The 20,425-nt window shown below is 41.1% G+C and overlaps 1 protein-coding gene across 3 annotated transcripts in view; it reads left to right on the top strand.

Annotated features, from left to right (window-relative positions):
* Window positions 1-15,466: 15,466 nt before the first annotated feature.
* The window catches only part of cacna1fb (calcium channel, voltage-dependent, L type, alpha 1F subunit), a 91,425-nt gene continuing 86,466 nt past the window's right edge, over window positions 15,467-20,425 (top strand). For all 3 annotated transcript variants that reach the window (XM_078949995.1, XM_023957110.2, XM_023957109.2), the window contains exon 1: window positions 15,467-15,769. In XM_078949995.1, the coding sequence (XP_078806121.1) occupies window positions 15,748-15,769 (22 nt within the window). In that variant the 5' untranslated portion in view covers window positions 15,467-15,747. The remainder of the gene's footprint in view (window positions 15,770-20,425) is intronic.

Here is a 20,425-nt window from a genome sequence, read left to right as displayed (position 1 = left end):
ATGATTATTGGCCTCAGAAAGGGGACTACTTTCTATTCTGGTCCTGTTAGACCTCAGTGCAGCCTTTGACACTATCGACCACAGTACTCTACTCGATAGATTAGAGCATGACATAGGGATCAGAGGATCTGCTCTCCAGTGGTTTAAATCCTATTTATCCGATAGGTATCAGTTTGTTAATGTAAATGGACAGTCCTCTCAGTGCACTCAAGTCAACTACGGAGTCCCACAGGGCTCAGTTTTAGGACCCATCCTGTTTTTGCTTTACATGTTGTCCTTGGGAAACATAATCAGGAAACACAGCATTAATTTCCACTGTTATGCGGATGATACGCCGTTATATTTACCCATTAAACCTGACCAGAATTACCATATAGAGAAACTGAATGCCTGCATCAGAGACATCAAGACCTGGATGACCATTAATTACCTCCTCTTGAACCCAGAAAAAACTGAGGTCATTATGCTTGGTCCTAAAAACCTCAGAGATGCTCTGTCTGCTCAGATAGTCTCCCTGGATGGCATAAGCATAGCCCCTAATTCCACAGTTAGAAACCTTGGGGTTTTATTTGACCAGCATTTATCATTTAAGGCTCACATATCTCAGGCGTGTAGAACTGCCTATTTTCACCTGGGGAATATTGCTAAGATCAGAAATATATTATCTGTTAGCAGGTTAGTAACTGCACTGCGGTGCTGCGTGGTACCTGGACTACCGTGTCAACTTTACCTGGATAAATTCCTCCAGAATCAAAAAAGTCACACCAAAAATTTCCTCTTTCTCTGACTTCCCTCTCAGCCAACACACAGCTGGGAGTGATTGCCTAATTTATTTAGACACACCCACAATCATAAATTCAGCACATCTGGACAAGAAACAAAACAGGAAATAACACAAACCACTTTAACAATAGAATACACAATAGAAAGTAAATGCAATATAAAGCAGAAATTGAGATCACATTCCAACAAAAAGTGATGCTGAAAAACTCATCCATGCGTTTGTTACGTCTAGACTGGATTACTGTAACTCTTTGATTTGATTAGATTGTTAGCAGGAACTAGCAGAAGAGATCACATCACTCCTGTGTTAGTTTCACTTCACTGGCCTCCAGTTGATTCTAGAATTAGGTTCATGATTCTGTTGCTAACCTTTAAGGCCTCACATGGTATGGCCTAATCCCATATCAAAGACCTCATGGTACCTTACCAACCAAACAGAACACTCTGCTCCCAAAATGCAGGACTGCTTGTGGTTCCTAGAATTACTAAGAGTACGGTTGGAGGTAGAGCGTTTAGCCACCAAGCCCCTGTTTTATGGAATAAGCTCCCAGCTCATGGAAGAGAGGCCGACACAGTTTCTACATTCAAAGTTAGGCTTAAGCCTAGCCCTGACCTGAACCCTGAGCTTTACCCATACCAGAAGCTGGGGAAAGTATGGTACACTGGGGTTCTGTCCTCCACTCTCATCTACTTCTCCTATCCTCTATTCTTCATAATTTATTCATCATTCAGTTCTGCGTGCTTGGTGCAGTGTGAATTCTATGACTTTATGTTCTTTATGACTCATGTTTATTATAATTACCAGTATGAACCCTATTGAGATGACTATTGTTGTAAACATTGGGCTATATTAATAAAATGAATTGAGTTGAATTGTGAGAATGTGGAATGAGGAAGTACAGGAATGCATCCAGAGGAAGAGGTTGGCTAAAAGGAAGTGGGATGTAGAAAGGACTGAGGAAGGTAGACAGGAGTACAAGGAAGCACAGCGTAGAGTGAAGAGAGAGGTGGCAAAGGCCAAACAGAAAGCTTACGATGAGCTATATGACAGGCTAGACACAAAGGAAGGAGAGAAGGACTTGTACAGGCTAGCAAGACAGAGAGACAGAGATGGGAAGGACGTGCAACAGATAAGGGTGATTAAGGACAGAGATGGAAAGGTGCTAACAACCCAGGAGAGTGTACAGAAAAGATGGAAGGAGTATTTTGAGGTGCTGATGAACGAGGAAAATGACAGGGAAAGAAGGGAGGAAGATGTGGTTGTTGTGGAGCAGGAAGTAGCAGAGATTGGAAAGGATGAGGTTAGGAAGGCTCTGAAAAGGATGAAGAGCGGAAAGGCCGTTGGTCCTGATGACGTACCTGTGGAGGTATGGAAGTGCTTAGGAGAGACAGCAGTGGAATTTCTAACGAGTTTGTTCAATAGGAATCTAGAGAGTGAGAAGATGCCTGAGGAATGGAGGAGAAGCGTTCTGGTCCCGATCTTTAAGAACAAGGGTGACACGCAGAACTGCAGCAACTATGAATAAAGTTGATGAGCCACACAATGAAGCTGTGGGAAAGAGTAGTGGAAGCCAGGCTTAGGAAGAAGGTGGAGATATGTGAGCAGCAGTATGGTTTCATGCCCCATAAGAGCACCACTGATGCCATTTTTGCTTTGAGAATGTTGATGGAAAAGTACAGAGATGGTCAGAAGGAGCTGCATTGTGTGTTCGTAGATTTAGAGAAGGCGTATGACAGGGTGCCGAGGGAGGAGCTGTGGTACTGTATGAGGTCGTCTGGAGTGGCAGAGAAGTATGTCAGAGTAGTTCAGGACATGTATGAGAGAAGTATGACGGTGGTGAGATGTGCTGTAGGTCAGACAGAGGAGTTCAAGGTGGAGGTGGGACTACACCAAGGATCAGCTTTGAGTCCTTTTTTGTTTGCTATGCTGATGGACAGGCTGACAGACGAGGTAAGACAGGAATCTCCCTGGACAATGATGTTTGCGGATGACATTGTAATTTGCAGTGAGAGTAGAGAGCAGGTGGAGGAACAGCTAGAGAGGTGGAGGTTTGCTCTGGAAAGAAGAGGCATGAAGGTCAGTCGTAGTAAGACAGAATACATGTGTCTGAAGGAGAGGGATCAAGGTAGAAGCGTTAGGTTACAGGGGGCTGAGGTGAAGAAGGTGCAGGAGTTTAAGTACTTGGGGTCAACAGTTCAGTGTGATGGAGAGTGTGGAAAAGAGGTGGAGAGGCGAGTGCAGGCAGGTTGGAGCGGGTGGAGGAAAGTGTCAGGAGTGTTGTGTGACAGAAGAGTGTCAGCAATACTCAAAGGAAAGGTGTACAAGACAGTGGTGAGACCAGCTCTGCTCTATGGGTTAGAGACGGTAGCAGTGAGACAGAGACAAGAGGCTGATATGGAGGTAGCGGAGATGAAGATGTTGAGGTTCTCCTTAGGAGTGACCAGGTTAGACAGGATAAGGAACGAGTACATCAGAGGGACGGCACATGTTGCCTGTGTTAGCGACAAAGTCAGAGAAGCCAGACTGAGATGGTTTGGACATGTTCAGAGGAGGGATAGTGGATATATTGGTAGAAGGATGTTGGAGATGGAGCTGCCTGGCAGGAGGGCAAGAGGACGGCCAAAGAGGAGATATATGGATGTTTTAACAGAGGACATGAAGTTGGCTAATGTTAGGGTAGAAGATGTTCATGATAGAGTGAGGTGGAAAACGATGATTCGCTGTGGCGACCTCTGATGGGAAAAGCCGAAAGAGAAAGAAAAAGAGTTGAATTGTGAGTGGTCAGAGTTTAGATTCACTGTAACGTCATGTCCATTGGATTCACTGTGTAAGCTCATACATTCTACACTGCAAAAAACCACCATCTTAATTCAAGAAAAAAGTACTTGTTTTTAGTAGAAATTGACTAGAAATAAGTCAAATTATCTGTCCATGCAGCTAGTAATTTTACTTAACAAGATGTCTTGATTTAAGTAAAAATATCTAAGCCATAGTAAATCGGTTAAATCTTGAAATTAGGCAAAAACACTTATTTTAAGCAGTAATTTAAGACAAAAAAACTAGAAACTAGGATTTAGGAGCTTGATTAAAATGTATTGCCTACTTAAAATTCAGAAAATACATCTTGAAACAAGCTGTTGCAAAAGATATTTTCTCTTGTTTCAATACTAAAAAGAATGAAAACAAATTCACTTTTCGATTCTTTTATTCTACTTACAAACTGAGATTTGTGATACAAATTTACCCAAAGGCACTAGGAATACAACTATTTCTTTAACAACACAATTAGAATACACATCTAAAGAACAGACATAAACATTGAACTGCAAAAACAGTTTATCTTCCAACAAATTCTTTACTTTAATGCTCTTTCATGTGGTGGTGATGTCCCACTTGTGAATTGTATCCTGAAGGATCTCTGTCTGAATGACAAATAAGTGGCCACGCAATTTGTGTAGGTCAGATGTAGTGTGTAATAATATGCCATTTAGAAAATCAGACCCTCGTGAAGCTTTTCTTTTTCAAACGTCACTGGCATCAAACCAATAGCAACGATGCATCTGCTGCCATCGAACACCAAGACTGGACTTGACAGGCCTCTCTTCTGGATGAAGACGTTTGGATCTTCTGTTGACTATAAAGCAGAAAAAACGTTTTTCCTATAGTATCTCCAATGTAGTAATTTCTTTATGTATCTGCTTAGGGCAAAAATAAAAATTTACCTCCTGAACATGCAGTAAAGCTTCACTAGCACACCCCAGTTTCTTTGATGGAGGTGCCACTGGGGGAAAGAGAATGGGAAGGGCCTTCACCAGAGCAAAGTTGGCTTCCACTGAAACACAATAAATTAAATTTTACTTCTTGAAGAAGAAACACATAGAACCTAGTGTTTTCTGAGAAGAAGCATTCACGCATCTAACTACATGTATCAAAAAGGCATAAACTTACTTTTATCCCTGTTGATTGGTGGCTTTATTGCCTTCTTTCATACTCTGTAAATTGACCCTGGCGCAGCAATCCTCCCATCACATTCTGACTTCCTCAATGAATTCATAGTGGGGAGCAAGGACTCTATGCATTTCTCTAGGCACCTGCAATGACAAACCAAGTGATGAAAAATATATACATTTAAAATTTTACTTTATACTTTTTACATAATACTTACATGATGCAGTTCTCTGGATAAACATCCACGATGGATGAAGCTCTGGTATCTCCTCTTTTGGCTCCACAATCAATGTAAGCTCGTTTGGCCTGAAACTCCAGATCAAAAAACTGTTAAGATCAGCTTGGGCTTCTACTTTTTGTACATTTCCTGCAGAGTTTTATAATGCCTAGCTTGTTGTACTTGCATACTATCCTTATTCACTAGAAGTGATCAAAAATTGTGTTTTAATTTCTGCCAACAATAGTAACTCTCAAACTTAAAAATGTTAAAGTCACAATTTTTAATAACAGCAAGTTTTCATTCTAACTTTAAGATCATCAAGCATACATGACAAACAGTCTTTCAAACTGGCCGATTTGGGTGGGAAACTGCCCAATCTAGCAACCCTAGCATAAAACTGAGTTACAGTTGAGCAGTTTGGGCTAGCAATAACTCAAGTTAGCTTACTACAATAGCATACTTCTTAACACTGAAATACCTTTTTACTAAACAAAAAATTAATTTAACATATTTAAACATAACCAAAATCTCATTAATTGTATTTTAAAGTATATTTATGATGTATACAGGATACTTACAAAAAGTGACGGAGTAGCTAAAATAGTTCTAGCGCAAGCTAGCTAGTTGCTCCGTTAGCCTGCTTCTCGATGTTTAAACCCACTTAATAATCTTTACCAGCTGCGTGGAGCGTAATGGTTATTTTTTTTTCTATGTCATATAATTTAATATAGCTTACCTCCTTTTATCTTGTCCGCCGAATATTATATTCCTAATTGTTTTTCCTGTTCGTCCTCGTCATGTTCTGGATCATCAGATGTACGTCGCAAATGTGACAAGATGGCGCTGGGTCGGTCACAATATGAAACTACTCAAAGGGTATCCCAAAAATAAAATAAATAGAATTAATTTTTTTGTGTTACACTTCCTTATGCCATCATTATGAAAAAAAATAAGTTATAAAAAAGCATATAACGTGTTGGCTCTACTAGTTTATCTTAAGCAAGTCTTCTGAACATATTAATCCCCCTTCATTTGGTCACAATGGACTTTTCCATTTTTGCTTGTGCCCGCCGGAATGTTCCATTGAAAAATTAAGACAAAACATGAAAAATACATATTTTAAAAGATCAACTATTCTACGTAAACCTTGGTTGATATAACAAATAACTTCTTTGATTAAGGAAGATAATCATTGTCTGATTTGTACAATCTTTCGATTCAAAATAGATCTTTGCACAAAATATTGAGTTGGTATTGCCCAAACCAAGCGTGGTAGAATTATGATTGCATCATCTGTGGATTGCAAAGTACTGTTTATAATTTTAATTTAAATCAGATAACCATGCTGTTAGAGTGAAGTGGCTTGTTCTCAATATTAACAAATATGTATGTGAAAGGTCACTAATTATCATTTCTGCAAATAAAACAATACTTACTTTTGGACGTACACAAAATATTTTGTGGTAACAATGGATTGTTGACAAGACAGACAACATTGTATTGAAGCCAGGTTTATGAAACACTGTTTTAACAGTGACCTTCTGGCTTATGAACTAGCCGGTTTAGCTTGTGCTGGTTTGCGGCGCCTTCCATCCGTGAAACCAGGGTTCGACTCCAGGCTGCTCCCTATTCCCTTCTCTACTTCTGTGCCGGTCCCAAGCCCGGTTGCTCTGAGAGGGTTGTGTCAGGAAGGGCATCTGTTCGCTGTGGCGACCCCTGATGGGAAAAGCTGAAAGGGAAACTTCTTGCTTATGAACTAGCTATACCTAATCTTGCTTACGTTTATAAATGCTGAAAACAAGCTTGGTTATCATATCATTTCAAAATCAGTGTTTTGATCAAATATAATGTTGATGAGGATATTGCAGTAAAAAACAAAAATACTTATCTATTGTTTATTCTATAAATATTGGATGAGCTATTGAACATCAGTATTCAAGTACATTTTTGGATATCAGATAATATGGTTACATCTTAAATAAACTTAAGACCTTAACCTTTGCTTAAATCAGGCCTGCAGTATTTTTTCTTGTTTTGCATGGAAAATGATTAATTTCTAAATTTACAAACTGATCAAGAAAGATAATGCATATTTTTGTCTTAAAACAAGTTTAATAAACTTAAATTAGGACGTTTTCCTGTCCTTAAATCAGGCTTGCAGTGTTTTTTTCTTGTTTTGCATGTAAAATGACTACTTTCTAGATTTACAAACTGATCAAGACAGGTAATGCATATTTTTCTTAAAACAAGTTTAATAATCTTACACGTGCTGCTGTTTTTATCTAAAATTAAGATCAATAAGATTTTACAGCTAGTTTTAAGATTAATAATCTTAGATAGATTGACAAAATTTGCAGTGTAGGTCCCCAGATTTGTTCTCAGCCGCTGATTCCAAAACTTCAGCTTCTGCTATAGCGGCTGCAGCAGCACTTTCCTGTCGCAACGTGTGAAGATTTGCATGAAGCTCAGCTTTCTTTCGTGCAGCCTCAGCTGCAGCCTTTTGATGCACCTCTTCAATATATGTTTGTCCTTTAATCATACCTGCTTCTTGTTGAGCAAATGATGCTTGTGTGCGTGCAGCCTCCGCCTTTGCACAAGTTCTGGCCGCTACAGCACTAGCTGAAGACAACCAGGTGGTGTGAGAAGAGTTGGAGGATTGTGATTGTATTTCAAAGTCTTCAATACTTTTATCCATCAGGATGGCAGCTTAGCTTAATTGCAAAAGAATATTGTATGTTTCCACATAGAAACACTCTTCTGGAGAAACCTGTCAGGTGGCTGTTTTTTCACTATTCTGCCCTCACTGAAACTTTGTTGGGATTTCTAGCTTGGCAGACAGCTGACAGGTTCCTCAAAAAACATTAAGGAGACAGCTTGTACGTTTTGGACATTTATGAGAAGTACTGTGAAACTGAAATACAGAAATACAAGTATACACATTAATAAACTTGAATGTGTTGTATTCTTATTTTTCACATAACAATATTCAACTATATGTTTCTATGCAAAACCATAGTAATATGTGCTAAAAGTACCAGTATTCACACAGATATAAAGGACGATTAACATGGATGCTAACATAAAATTGAAAACGTTGTAGACTGGCTAACGTGGTTAGAATTGCTACCGTTTTAAAACGTTTTACATGCAGACATTCTTTAAAACGAAAACAACTGAACACTGTCATTTGAATATTACTTATCACATGTGATATGGTGCCTCTGTCAGACTCCTCCCCCTCTCCTCTCCGCTTTGATGCTGATTCATCCCAGCTGCGACCACTTACCTCATCACCTCATCCGCCTTCTTAAGGAGCCTCAGGATCATCAGTCTTCCCCAGTCCGTTGCCCCTGATGGTGCATAGTTGGTCTTCATGTCAAGCTCTAGTTTGTCTCGTTACGTCAAGCCTGCAACTAAAACTCTCTCTACTCACCTCCAGGAATCCATTACCACGAGTGGTCGCACGAATCAGCCTCAGCCCGGATCCCCCATCCTGTCAACTCCTGTGGTCTCACCTCGACCCTCTGCCGTTGCCTTGGTTCTTCAGATCTCCACTTCCGACGCCAACATCTACCTACGGAGTAAACTACCAGTGACGCCACCTACACCTGCCTCACGTCTGGGACCTCCCTCAAATCCTGTTCACGCTCTGCCTACTGATCCTCAGATTAAAAACACTTACCTGCCACACTCGTCTCCCGCTGTGTTTCTTCTGGGTTCCAGCATCTGGGTTCGAAAGTGTTCTGTAGCCATGAAAACATGACTTACAGACATATGTACTTCAGGGTTGTATGGGTCTTCCAGATGAGTATTTCTACTTGCAAGACTGCAGATAATCCTGCAGAGTGTGGGGCACTGACAAGCTGGAATTCAAAGAGTCAAATTCAGAGTTTACAGAAAACCTAGAATTTCAATCATTGTTCTATATAAACGTATTACTGTTCTTTATTGAGGGAACTGGTATATTTTCTAAATAAGCCCCCACTCCCATATTCTTTCAATGGAAGACATAAAAAGAATGAAAAACTGCAAGTGGTGTTTTATGGCCCGCAGGCGCTAACCACAGTCACCCCCACCCTAGGACGAGTTTTAATTGGTAGCTGTTACTAAAGGTGCTTTTTTTTAATTCAAGATGGCGGACACTTCTTAAGGTCAAAAGTTGACAAAGCTTCAAGGGTGGGTGTAGACTTAAGCTAGCGTCATGTGTGTGAAATTTCGTGAAAATCACTTGAAAAACAGTTTACAGTACTTTTCCCGTATTGCGGGAAAACGTGAATATTGCCAAATCTAACATTTTGCCACAAAATGGCCACCAAGCTGTAGATTGTGTGGTCATGCCATACTGTTTTCAAAACTTTGATTGGATATCAATGTCAGAAATTATAATAATAATAATAATAATAAACTTTATTTGTATAGCACCTTTCCAGATAAAAATCACAAAGTGCTTCACAGTACAACACGATAAAACAACAGTAAAACACAGTAAAAACACATGTTAAAAAGAAATTAAGAAAAAGCTATTTTAAAAAGATATGTTTTTAGCTGCTTTTTAAAAGAAAACACTGAGTCCACAGATCTGAGGCTGAGAGGAAGAGAGTTCCAGAGGGATGGGGCCACCGTGGCAAAGGCTCTGTCTCCTTTAGTCTTTAAACGGGTTCTCTTAACAGCCAGCAGACCCTGGTCACATGACCTCAGTGACCTGCTGGGAGTGTATGGCTGCACCAGGTCTTTTATGTAGACTGGTGCTTGGTCATTAAGAGCTCTGTATGTTAAGACCAGGATTTTAAAATGCACTCTGTAGTGAATGGGGAGCCAGTGCAGCTGCATTAACAACGGGTTGATGTGTGAGAACTTGGATGAATTGGTTAAAAGCCTAGCAGCAGCGTTCTGGACAATCTGGAGCCGTTCTAGAGATTTTTTACTTAAACATGTGAAGATGGAGTTGCAATAGTCGAGACGGGAGGATATAAAACTGTGAATGAGCATCTCCATCTCAGAACGGGACACAACTGGACTCAATTTTGCAATGTTTTTTAGATGATAAAAACAAGAGCGAACGAGTGACCCGACATGGGAGTCCAGGGATAAAACCGGGTCTAAAGTTACACCTAGGTTCCTGACAGAGGGCTTGATAAAAGAAGCAAGTGAGCCGAGCTCATGGATTATCTTGGGGAGACAACTGTCAGGAGCACAAACTAGGACCTCAGTTTTGGCTTCATTGAGTTGGAGAAAGTTGTGATTCATCCAGCTCTTAACTGAGTCCAGACACTTTTGTAAAGTCTGTATTTTAAAAACATCCTGGGGTTTAAAAGACACATAAAGCTGAATATCGTCAGCATAAAAGTGATAAGACATGTCATAACTTAAAATATGCTGTAAAGGCAGCAGATATAAAATAAACAATAAAGGTCCCAAAACCGAGCCTTGGGGCACACCAGAAGTGAGAGGAGCAGAAGAAGACTTAAACTTGGAGAAGACAACAGAGAAAGATCTGCCAGTCAAATATGATGAAAACCAGTTTAAGGCTGATCCGGAGACCCCAACCCAGTTTTTCAGCCTGTCCAAGAGGATGTAATGGTCCACAGTGTCAAAGGCTGCGGTCAGGTCTAATAACAGTAACACAGAGCATTTTCCTGCATCACTCTGCATCAGGATGTCATTAGTGACTCTGAGAAGGGCTGTTTCAGTGGAGTGAGCTCTGCGAAAACCTGACTGAAAATGATCAAATATCCCATGACTGTCGAGAGCAGCTGTAAGTTGTTTGGCAACAACCTTTTCTAAAATTTTAGACATGAAAGGAAGGTTAGAAATGGGTCTAAAACTGCTCAAGAGGGAGGGGTCAAGCCCAGGTTTTTTAAGGAGAGGAAGTACAACAGCTTCCTTAAAGTGCTCAGGGACTTGACCAGACAGCAGAGACGAGTTCATTATTATCAATCAATAATTTAAGCAGTCTTCCACCATTCTTTTGTTGTGATTTTTTGACTGTCCAGTGGAGGGCAGCAATGGCCAGTTTGTTGTTGAAGGATGATTTCGTCCAGAGAAAATGCTGGGAAAATTTAAAATAAAGAGGAAAAATTGAGAAAGAAAAGTTGGATTTGATGGAAAACTGACAGTAATTTGATGAAAATCATTCCTGAAGAGAACAATCCTTACTTTTTCCTAAAAAATCATTTGACACAGATGCAGGTCAAACTTTCTCTGCTGTTGGTCACAGCCTGAGCTGGATTCAGGTCTGAAGCAGAGGCGCTTCATCTGCTCCTGATAGGTTGTCCTTCACAAACAGCAGTCAGAGATGAAGGCAGAGGCTGACCGGAGAGATAAAAGCAGAATAGGATTTGACTCCAACACAAACAACAAACCAGAGAGGAGGAGGAAAATCCTCCCTGAGGCCAGCAGCACCAGAGGAGGGATTACCTACGGCTTAATACACACATACGCACAAACACACAGAGCCTCTCAAACACAAATTCACACAAAGATGCTCTCAAACACACACATAGTGATGCCTTCAAACGCACACACACCCAAAAACATCCAAATGCTCTAAAACATGGACACACATACACACAAATCCTTTCACACACATACATGTTTTAAAAAGACACATCCTAAAGCAGGCACACATTTATGCACACACAGACATTTACATGCTCTCACACACACTCATAAATCCCCCCAAACATGCAAAACACCCAAATGCTCTCTAGCATTGGATATATCGGTTGATCTTTGTTCTTAAACTCACTTGTGGCCATGAGCTCTGGATCATGACCAACATAAAGAATAGCCAGTTGAGGTTGCTCAAGCATCCGGTCCAGGTGCCTCCTAGAAGGAAGCCTCCCTGGGAAGTGTATCTGGATATGTCTGAACGGGCTGAGACCCAGGACATTCTAAAGTGACAACAGCTCTCAGTTGACCTAGGAATGCTTCAGGATTTCTTCAGAGGAACTGGAGAAAGTGGTTAGGGGGAGGGATGTCCTGGGATCTTTTCATAGACATTTCCTAATGATATGTTCTATCTATCTATCTATCTATCTATCTATCTATCTATCTATCTATCTATCTATCTATCTATCTATCTATCTATCTATCTATCTATCTATCTATCTATCTATCTATCTATCTATCTATCTATCTATCTATCTATCTATCTATCTATCTATCTATCTATCTATCTATCTATCTATCTATCTATCTATCTATCTATCTATCTATCTATCTATCTATCTATCTATCTATCTATCTATCTATCTATCTATCTATCTATTGAAGAAAATGAGAAATCTGTCGCTTTGAGATTTCTTCCATGCGTGTTCGTAAGTCGGGAGAATGACCAGAAAATGCGAACGGAACAAAATTAAGAGGTATTATTGTCCCTAACAAAAAGCTCTAAACAAAATAAAACAGAATAAAACAGATCGATCTGTGTTCCCAAATCCAAAACCATCAAATCGTAAGAAATTACAATCCGCATCACATGAGGCTGTCTGGGAACAAAGCTTTTTCCAAAGCATGGCTCTTTTAAACATGTGGTCAGAGTCCCTCCTCTTGCAGCATGATGGCCGCTGAATCTCCGCCTCTGGTCGCTAGATATTGGCTGACATAGGAGCTTGCCTACTTCCTTCAGTCCATACTTGAAATCACAGCATCTGGTCTCTGCTTCCCGTGGTCCTCCACAGGCGGCCGGAACTTCCCAGCATGCATTCAGTAGATCATAAAGCTTTTGTTCTCCACACGTGAGCAGACGCCTGAAGTAGTTCCCACAGCTACAATCAGTCCCAGAGATAGATAATTTATGGCCCATGTCAGACCTACAACCGAATGGCCTCTGAATATCAAAAGCTCTGTTTCCCCCTGAAGGGGGGTGAACTTGCAGCTGTAGTACTGAAATCTCCTCACATATGCAAACTGCAGGATGTCCCTTCAAGGATCAAAGAACGTTAAAACACACACAAAACCTTAATAAAATGAAATGAAAATATAAATTCCTTCACTATCTATCTAGCTAGCTAGCTAGGGGGGCATGTCCAGAAGTTTTTCCCTCCAAGCTTCAGTAAACTGCAGGGTTTCCCTGATGTCAAAAGTCACCCTCTCAGCAGCACTTAACTGAAAGAGGTCCATCAGAAGTTCAGCAGCAGTGTCAGGGCAACAGTTATCCGCAGTGAACAAACTCGAAAAACAATTCAATGTAATTTTTTGCATCTTCTTTGGATCTGAAGTCAGTCTGCCATCAGGCCGCATCAGCCAGGACATTGTCCTACTCTGTTTCTTTCTTTTCCCCAAGCCGAAGAAAAAAGCCGGATGAACATCAGTGTCCTTGATGTACCGGGACCGGACCCGGGCCCCTTCTGCCCTCTGTTCGACACATGTGACAGTTTGCGCCTTTTCCCCTGTAAAACCTCAGTGACAGAGTTGTTGGAGTCAACCTCCAAAGATAATTCAATGATTCCAATACAATCCTAAAGCAGTGTTAATTTTGACAGAGAATTATAATTTAGTTTAAGTCATAGTCTTTTGACTAAAAAATAAGGTTTCGTTTTGGTCACAATTTAGTCATGTTGATTCTTTTAGTTAAAGTCAAATTTTAGTCGACTGAATTAGAATATATATTTAGTCAACAAAAAAAGAGTGAAAGGTAAAGCATTTTTTTGAAATGTACTAAGTTATGAACATATCAATAACACACAAACATTTTACTTATTTGGAAAAAAACCCCGTTTAATTTCACTTTGCTTTCCAAAGTTGTAATTTCTGAAAATTCAGCATCAACAACTAAAAAAAACACATTCAAAGAAAGGAAATTATAAATCCATCACATTTTTAAGAAACATAAGAACATTAAAAAAAGCTTTTTTGAAGAGGTAGTCAAGTGCAATAAGTTTTTTTTAACATTTTATGAACAATAGTTATTAACAAATGAACAAAAAACAGTTGGCACAAAGCACAGCCATTAAAAAAGCAAGATAAAATATTTTAGAACATTTTCAAAATCAGGTATTGGATCTTGTTGGGGCGGCCGTGGTGCAGTGGTAGGGCGGTCAACCCATGATCATAAGATTGCAGGTTCGATTCCCGCCTTGCACACCCATGAGTCGAAGTGTCCTTGGGCAAGACACTGAACCCCACCTTGCCTCTGGTGGTAGGCAGGCGCCTGTGTTTGGCAGCGGAGCCACCATCAGTGTGAGAATGTGTGTGTGAATGTGTGTGTGACTGGGTGAATGGGTCTGTGACTGTAAAGCACTTTGTCCTTGTAGGAAGAAAGGCGCTATACAAGTATACACCATTTACGCCATTTGTTGCTATTCAAGTACCGTGTACAATATTTATTTTTCCGATTCATTTTCAGAAATGCACTTCGTGCTAAAGTGGCCTTTGCTCTGTTGCGCTTGCCTCTTGTGAGGTCACCTGTGACACTCAACACCCTCTCTGCAAAAGCTTGAGAAGCTGGCATAGCCAACAGGTCTAAAGCAAAAGGTTTTAAGATGTGATGAAGTGAGTCACCTTTTTCCAGCCAAAACTCTATTCCTGTGTCATAACTGATGGGCTGTTTAAGCTCCTCTTTATGCTTCATAGTTGCTGCCATATGTCATTTGTTGAGAACCTCTTTTTAGATGTTGAGGGGAACTTGGAGAGAAACCTGAAGGCTGGCTTCTTCGATGAGCTTGGTGCTACTTCTGGTTCCCCCCTGCTTTCATCTACATGATCTTCAGATCCCTCCTCCTGTTCTGAGTGTGTTGATTGCACCTTCCACTCCTCTGCCGTATTGAGCAGTTTTTGAATATTGTCACTAGTTACATATACAAAAGTTTCATTTGTATTGACAAAGCAGGCAGCTGCTGCAAGTGGTGAGAACTTTTCATCATTAGGATCCAATATGCAAGCAAAATGATGCCTTATAAGTGTCTGGTTTTCAGTTCATCCTTATCAGTCATCTGCTCTGTTGTGTCACCTTTTTGTTGCTCTGTGGGTTTTGTCTTTTTCATTTTGTTTATTAAATGTTTAATTTTCATGCCTGGTCTCCTACATTTTGGGTCCTCCACCAACAGCTCCTGACATAATCAAAACAATCCTTTTGATTGTCTTTTGCTGAAAGTCAGCAACAGAAAAAGTTGGCACAAAAAATCAGCTGTGTCTGCCCTGGACACAAACCCACGATTCCCACTAGAGAAAAATACAAATAGCTGTTTACTTATCCACTGATCTTAACAGCTAGCTAAGGCTGAGGCTATTCCTTTACTACTCACTACATAGTGCACTGTATAGTCCGTTCAGCATTTTGTAGTGCTGTTCGAATCTGCAATTACGCACATACGACGCACATACAAAAACAAAAAGGAGCACTTATGTTAATCATGGTATCACCATCAGTTTATCTCCATGACTCAAACTTTCTCTTTTTGGATTTATTTTCTGCCTGTTTCTTTAAATCTCCTCAACCTGCCAGCACAGAGTCTGTCCGAGTTACACGTACACACTCATGCACGCGCTCCATCATTTTCAGTCTAATCCCCAATTGGGAGAGGAAGAGAGAGAGGAGGGAGGGAGAGAGAGGCTGTCTGGCACAGTGTTCAGGTCAGAGCAGTGGATGGATCTCTGACGGTTCTTCTTGATGCTTTCTGCCGTGGATGAAGATGATTGATCCGCTTATCGATGGACCCGATAACTAATAGGCAGCTGCAATGGAGAGCCGTGCACTGTGAGCCGTGCATGTCCTAGTGACATGCGGTGAATTGACCAGGAGGAAGAAGAGGAGCGGGATGATCGTGCGTCAGCGGCACTGACAGCAGCGGACATGTTTGAGGAGAGCCGCAAAAGTAAGAGCGTAGTTTCAGTAAAGTTCAGTTCAGAGGGTTAGAGGCTCCACGCAGGCGCAGCCAGCTGGGATTCCTCGTGAGGAGTGCCATAAAGTCACTTCCACATTTTAAGCTGTATTTATACGAAATCATGGCATTCATGACCCACAGCCTAAGTCGACTTCATCAGCGGAGTGTGCTCTAATCATGTCATCTGTGCGCCTGCGTGCATGCGTGTGCTTGCAGCGTGTGGACCCGTTCCGCTGTCACAGGTTTATGTTGGACCTGCGCTCCTGGTTTAGTTTGAAATCCTGCTTGAGGTTCTGCAGGGGTGATTGGCTGTTTGGTTTTTCTGCGGTCATCATAGAAACCTCCTGTCTGCCTTCCCCAGCAAACCCAAATGTTATGCAGATATGTGGCCGTTCATGACCAAACCTGCCTTAGTTCCAGTGTCTTTCTGGTCCGCTGACATTCCTGCTCCTGATCACCTGGACCCAGTGTTCCGTTGCTGAGAAGCTGCATGTAATGAGGAGTGATGATTGGCCAGGACTGGACCAGTGATCTAACCTCATATCTGAAACACTCAGTCAGTCCCTTCAAATGAAGCATTTTTGCTCATCTTCAGTCTGAGCCTGGCTCCCCAGCACAGTTAATTGAAATTTTGGACTCCATAACTGAAATGATTTCAAACCTGATTTTGACAGTTTACATTCCAGAACTCAGAGGAATGCCCTGCTGAGAGTTAAAGGAGAATCGGGAGAAGTCTGTCCGTCTCTCATATCAAACTACAGAGTCAAGTAGATGAAGAAGATCAAAGTAGAAATGATTGTGGCTGGAATCTGAATGTGGCAACATGCAGACACTCAGGTCTGACATGTGACTGTGTTTCTGATGTGTAGATGAAGGAGTCTGAATGTTATGGTAGTTCATGAGATTAGCAGCTTTTGGGAGATATGTGAGCTCACCTTCACCTGAGCTGCTGTGGCCTTTGTGGTTTCCAAGTGAGTCTGAGACCCAGACTGTCAGATTGGCACGCTTTTTACTAGTTCTTTTAATCATTTCTTCTAACATTTTCTGTGTAGCACTTTAAATTGTCTTTGAACACAAAATGTGCAATTCAGATAACCTCGCCCTCTTCTCCCCACAGGCTTCTTTCAGTCAATAAAACCGCCCTAGCTCAGGTTCAGTCTGCCGGCTTTATTATAATCACCCTTTTTACCATGTTTATGTTCTGAGCCTGAACCAAAACCTGAACCTGAATAAAAACTAGAAACTTGAACTGTAACTTATACTTGAATAAAACCTAAATCGGATCCTGAATACAAATGCGACTTTGTTCTGTAGTTGAATATCTTTAACTCTTTATTAAAGGAGGGGTTATTGGATGAAGTGCAGCTGTTTGCGAAGTAGATTTAATGTTTGTTAGTCTCTGGCTGCAAAGTTCCAGTTTAGTGTGGTGTTAGTTGGTCTCTGGCATCATGTGCACATTCATGGCAGTGGGTTTTTGTTCCCAGTGGAAAATGTGCATGTCACACTGTTCATCCGCTAACTTTGTTGGCAAAGCTGTGGCTGAAGACAGGAAGAACGTTCCTTCAGGCTCTCAGGAGGCACAGTGCCGTGCCTCCTCTCTTTGATTCCTTCTGACTGGACTGCAGGAGCCCCATCCTCAAGAGGAGCTGCCAGTTCAGAGCTTTCATGTTTTGTTGCATTTAGTAATATGTGAGGTGTGCACGGACTGCCAACTTGCCTCCCAGGAGCTAACAAGGACTGAGGACTCTTTGGGTGAGAGAAGCCTGTTCTTGATTCTCAGAGCTGAGTCTCTACTCAGACTTTTAAAGTTTGGCAGCACTGCAGTCTAAAAGTCATGGCCCTCATATCCTAAAAGTCAACAAAGATCAGGAACAGAAAGAGAACCGTTTTTTATATTCTGTAATTTTAGGACTGTAAACTTAGAGCCTGAAGCTTCATCTAATCAAACGTTTTCACATTGTCACTTCACCTTCACTCTGATGTGGAAGTGTCTCTCTTTTGATAATCCTGAGTAAAAACACAACCCATCACCCTTCCCTTGGTTGTCTTTATGGGTGCTCAAAACACCCATAAAGACAACCGAAAGACCAGAATCTGCTGCCTTCTGGTTTAAGATGGCTTCAACAAACCTCATGATTAGGTTGTATTACGTCACATGTTATGGAGTGTTGCTGTGCCAGAGAGTTAATCTGCTCTGCCTTCCGACTGTGGATCAGAGCTCAGATAAACGGTGTCTTTCTACTTCTGATGGATATTGCAGAGTTCCAACACGACAGAAGAGAAGGACAAAGGGAGAGCTAAGTTCAGGGAATCTTTAAGTGTGAGGTCGGAAGTCTACTTGACCTTCTTTCTGTTGAACACATGCATCTGTACGGGGGTGAGGGGGAGGGTTGACCTATACGAGTGCTGCAGGTTTATAGGACGTACCATTATTTTGCCAATGGGCTCATTGCACAGAATGCAGGATTTGGTGGGTTAAAAAAATAAAAAAACCAGTACGACACTCTTACTCCCCCTTACTTACCCTCACGTGTTGCTTAAATGTTCACTACAACTTGACACCAACAGCAGGCCTGAAGAAAAAAACGTACATGAACATATTCGCCTTACGGGTTCATTGGGTTGTCTACAATTTTATCCCTTGTGCTATCCTATGAACCCCCCCCCCCCCCTTCCATTGACGTGTTCTCCCTACCATGACAAAGGTGGATAAAGGTGGAAAGATTTCATGTAATCCATGGACACCAGTGAAGATCACAAATAATTTAACAAAAAGGTTCAGAGCACTGTCTAGTGGGTCTAGATGACCCAACTCCCAATGTTAAAGTGCCTAGGATAGCACAAGGGTTAAAATTATCTGCAGACCACCCTCATGCCCAGTACAGGTTTGCCATTATTCAGCCACAGACAGCCCGCATCTACCCATTAGGTCAGATATGCTATTATCTGACCTTATTATTATTATTATGCTATTAGCTATGGTGGCACAGGCTTTTGGAATCCAAGATGGCAGCATGTTCTTTTGTCTGTTAAGTGTCTGTCTGTGTTTTTGGTGTTTTTAAAAAGATTTTTTTTTTATCTCATCTTTATATCTATTTAAACCTGACTGTCCATATTTTATGGATTGTATACATGTGGATCTATGAATGCTGTTGGAATTTGACAACTGCATCCTCCTAGAGCTAACAGGATTTAACCTGATGCTGCATGATGAGCTAACAGGCCGGAGCCTGCACTTTGCTCCTGTGAAGTTTGTTTTCATTCTGAGGTCTGTGCTCTTCACTTTTGATAAGTGTTTACATTTGTGGATGATGGCATCACTTAATTTAGTTATGGGCCTATCGGCCTTTTGGGATCTTGGGATGAGCAGTTGTTTCTGGGCCTCTAGCAGGAGAACTGAAAATCACCTTGCTCTGAAAGGTTTTTGCTACCTGTGCACATGCTCTGTAGCTTTTCTGAGTTCAGAACAGTCACTGACTCAGTAGGATTCTGATATAAACTTGATGCCTGCTTTGCCCAGAGACCTGCTTAAGCTTCAGTGTGACATCATTATTCAGCTCTGAATAATGATGTCACTTGTTCACTCAGTGGAGGGCTCTGTCTTACTTTGCCATGTTGAAGCATTGAGGTAAAATCAAATGTGAAAAGGAGAACGCTGATGATCTAACTTCTGCTTTTGTCAGGAAATGTGCAGCCACATCCTGGCCCTGAGCTGCAATATTCCCAGACTCCCTCTGATTTCAAATCATTGTTTGGTGTCAACTATGTTTATCTGAATGTGCGCAGCCTACCAAAGATGGACTTGGTTGTTGTTAGAATTTCTGAAACTTGGTTAACTAAATCTATTAATAATGAAGATATTAACATTTCTGAGTACAATGTTTATCACACTGACAGGCCAAAAAAAGGAGGCGGTGTAGCTATCTATGTCAAATCAAGATTCAATGCTTCTGTTATTTTTTCACAATCGACCTGCAAAACATTTGCATTTTTGGCTTTGAAGTTAGAAATACCGTTGGTAAAATCTCTTTCTATTATTATTACTGTGTGAGTGCATCTAATCATGAGTGTGAAAACTGGATTAAAATAAATTATACCATGGTCCGGTAGAATACTCGATTCTGATTGGCTGCTGGGTGTGCGTTAAAACCTGATAACCGCACGGTGAAAAAAGAAGTTCCGGTCACCTACCTTAAAAGTTTTGTATCACTGCGCCGGCTTCTTTAAAACAACCTTTTTGCTTCATCATTTGGACAAAAACAAGCGATAAGAGGTGAACTTTCTCTCTGAACTGATGCTTTATTCAACCCATGGGAAAGATCAGCATATATATATCGCCGAGTCTTGACTGCAGCGGTGGTGCGACGCGACGCGGACTAATTGTTACATGATGCACTGCATCATGTAACAATTAGTCCACTTTATGTGACAAAAGCGATCCAAATTGGAAGAAAAACAAGAATTAAGGACAAATAACTGGTTAATATTTATTGCTTTTGTAAGTGACCATGGTATGAGCGGGTTAATGCCCGACGAAGTGTGTTATTACTTTTTAACGCACTTCGCGGAAGCCAACGTCCGACGCAAAGTGGAGGTGGGTTTAGGCTTCCACGCCGTGCGTTGAAAAGTAATAACGCACACTTCGTC

This window comes from Oryzias latipes, chromosome 7, assembly GCF_053564925.1.
Source record: "Oryzias latipes strain Hd-rR chromosome 7, Olatipes_Hd-rR_3.1".
Classification (NCBI taxonomy): Eukaryota; Metazoa; Chordata; class Actinopteri; order Beloniformes; family Adrianichthyidae; genus Oryzias; species Oryzias latipes.
The sequence above is the reverse complement of the archived record's forward strand: the minus strand, read 5'-3'. Positions and strand labels throughout refer to the sequence as shown.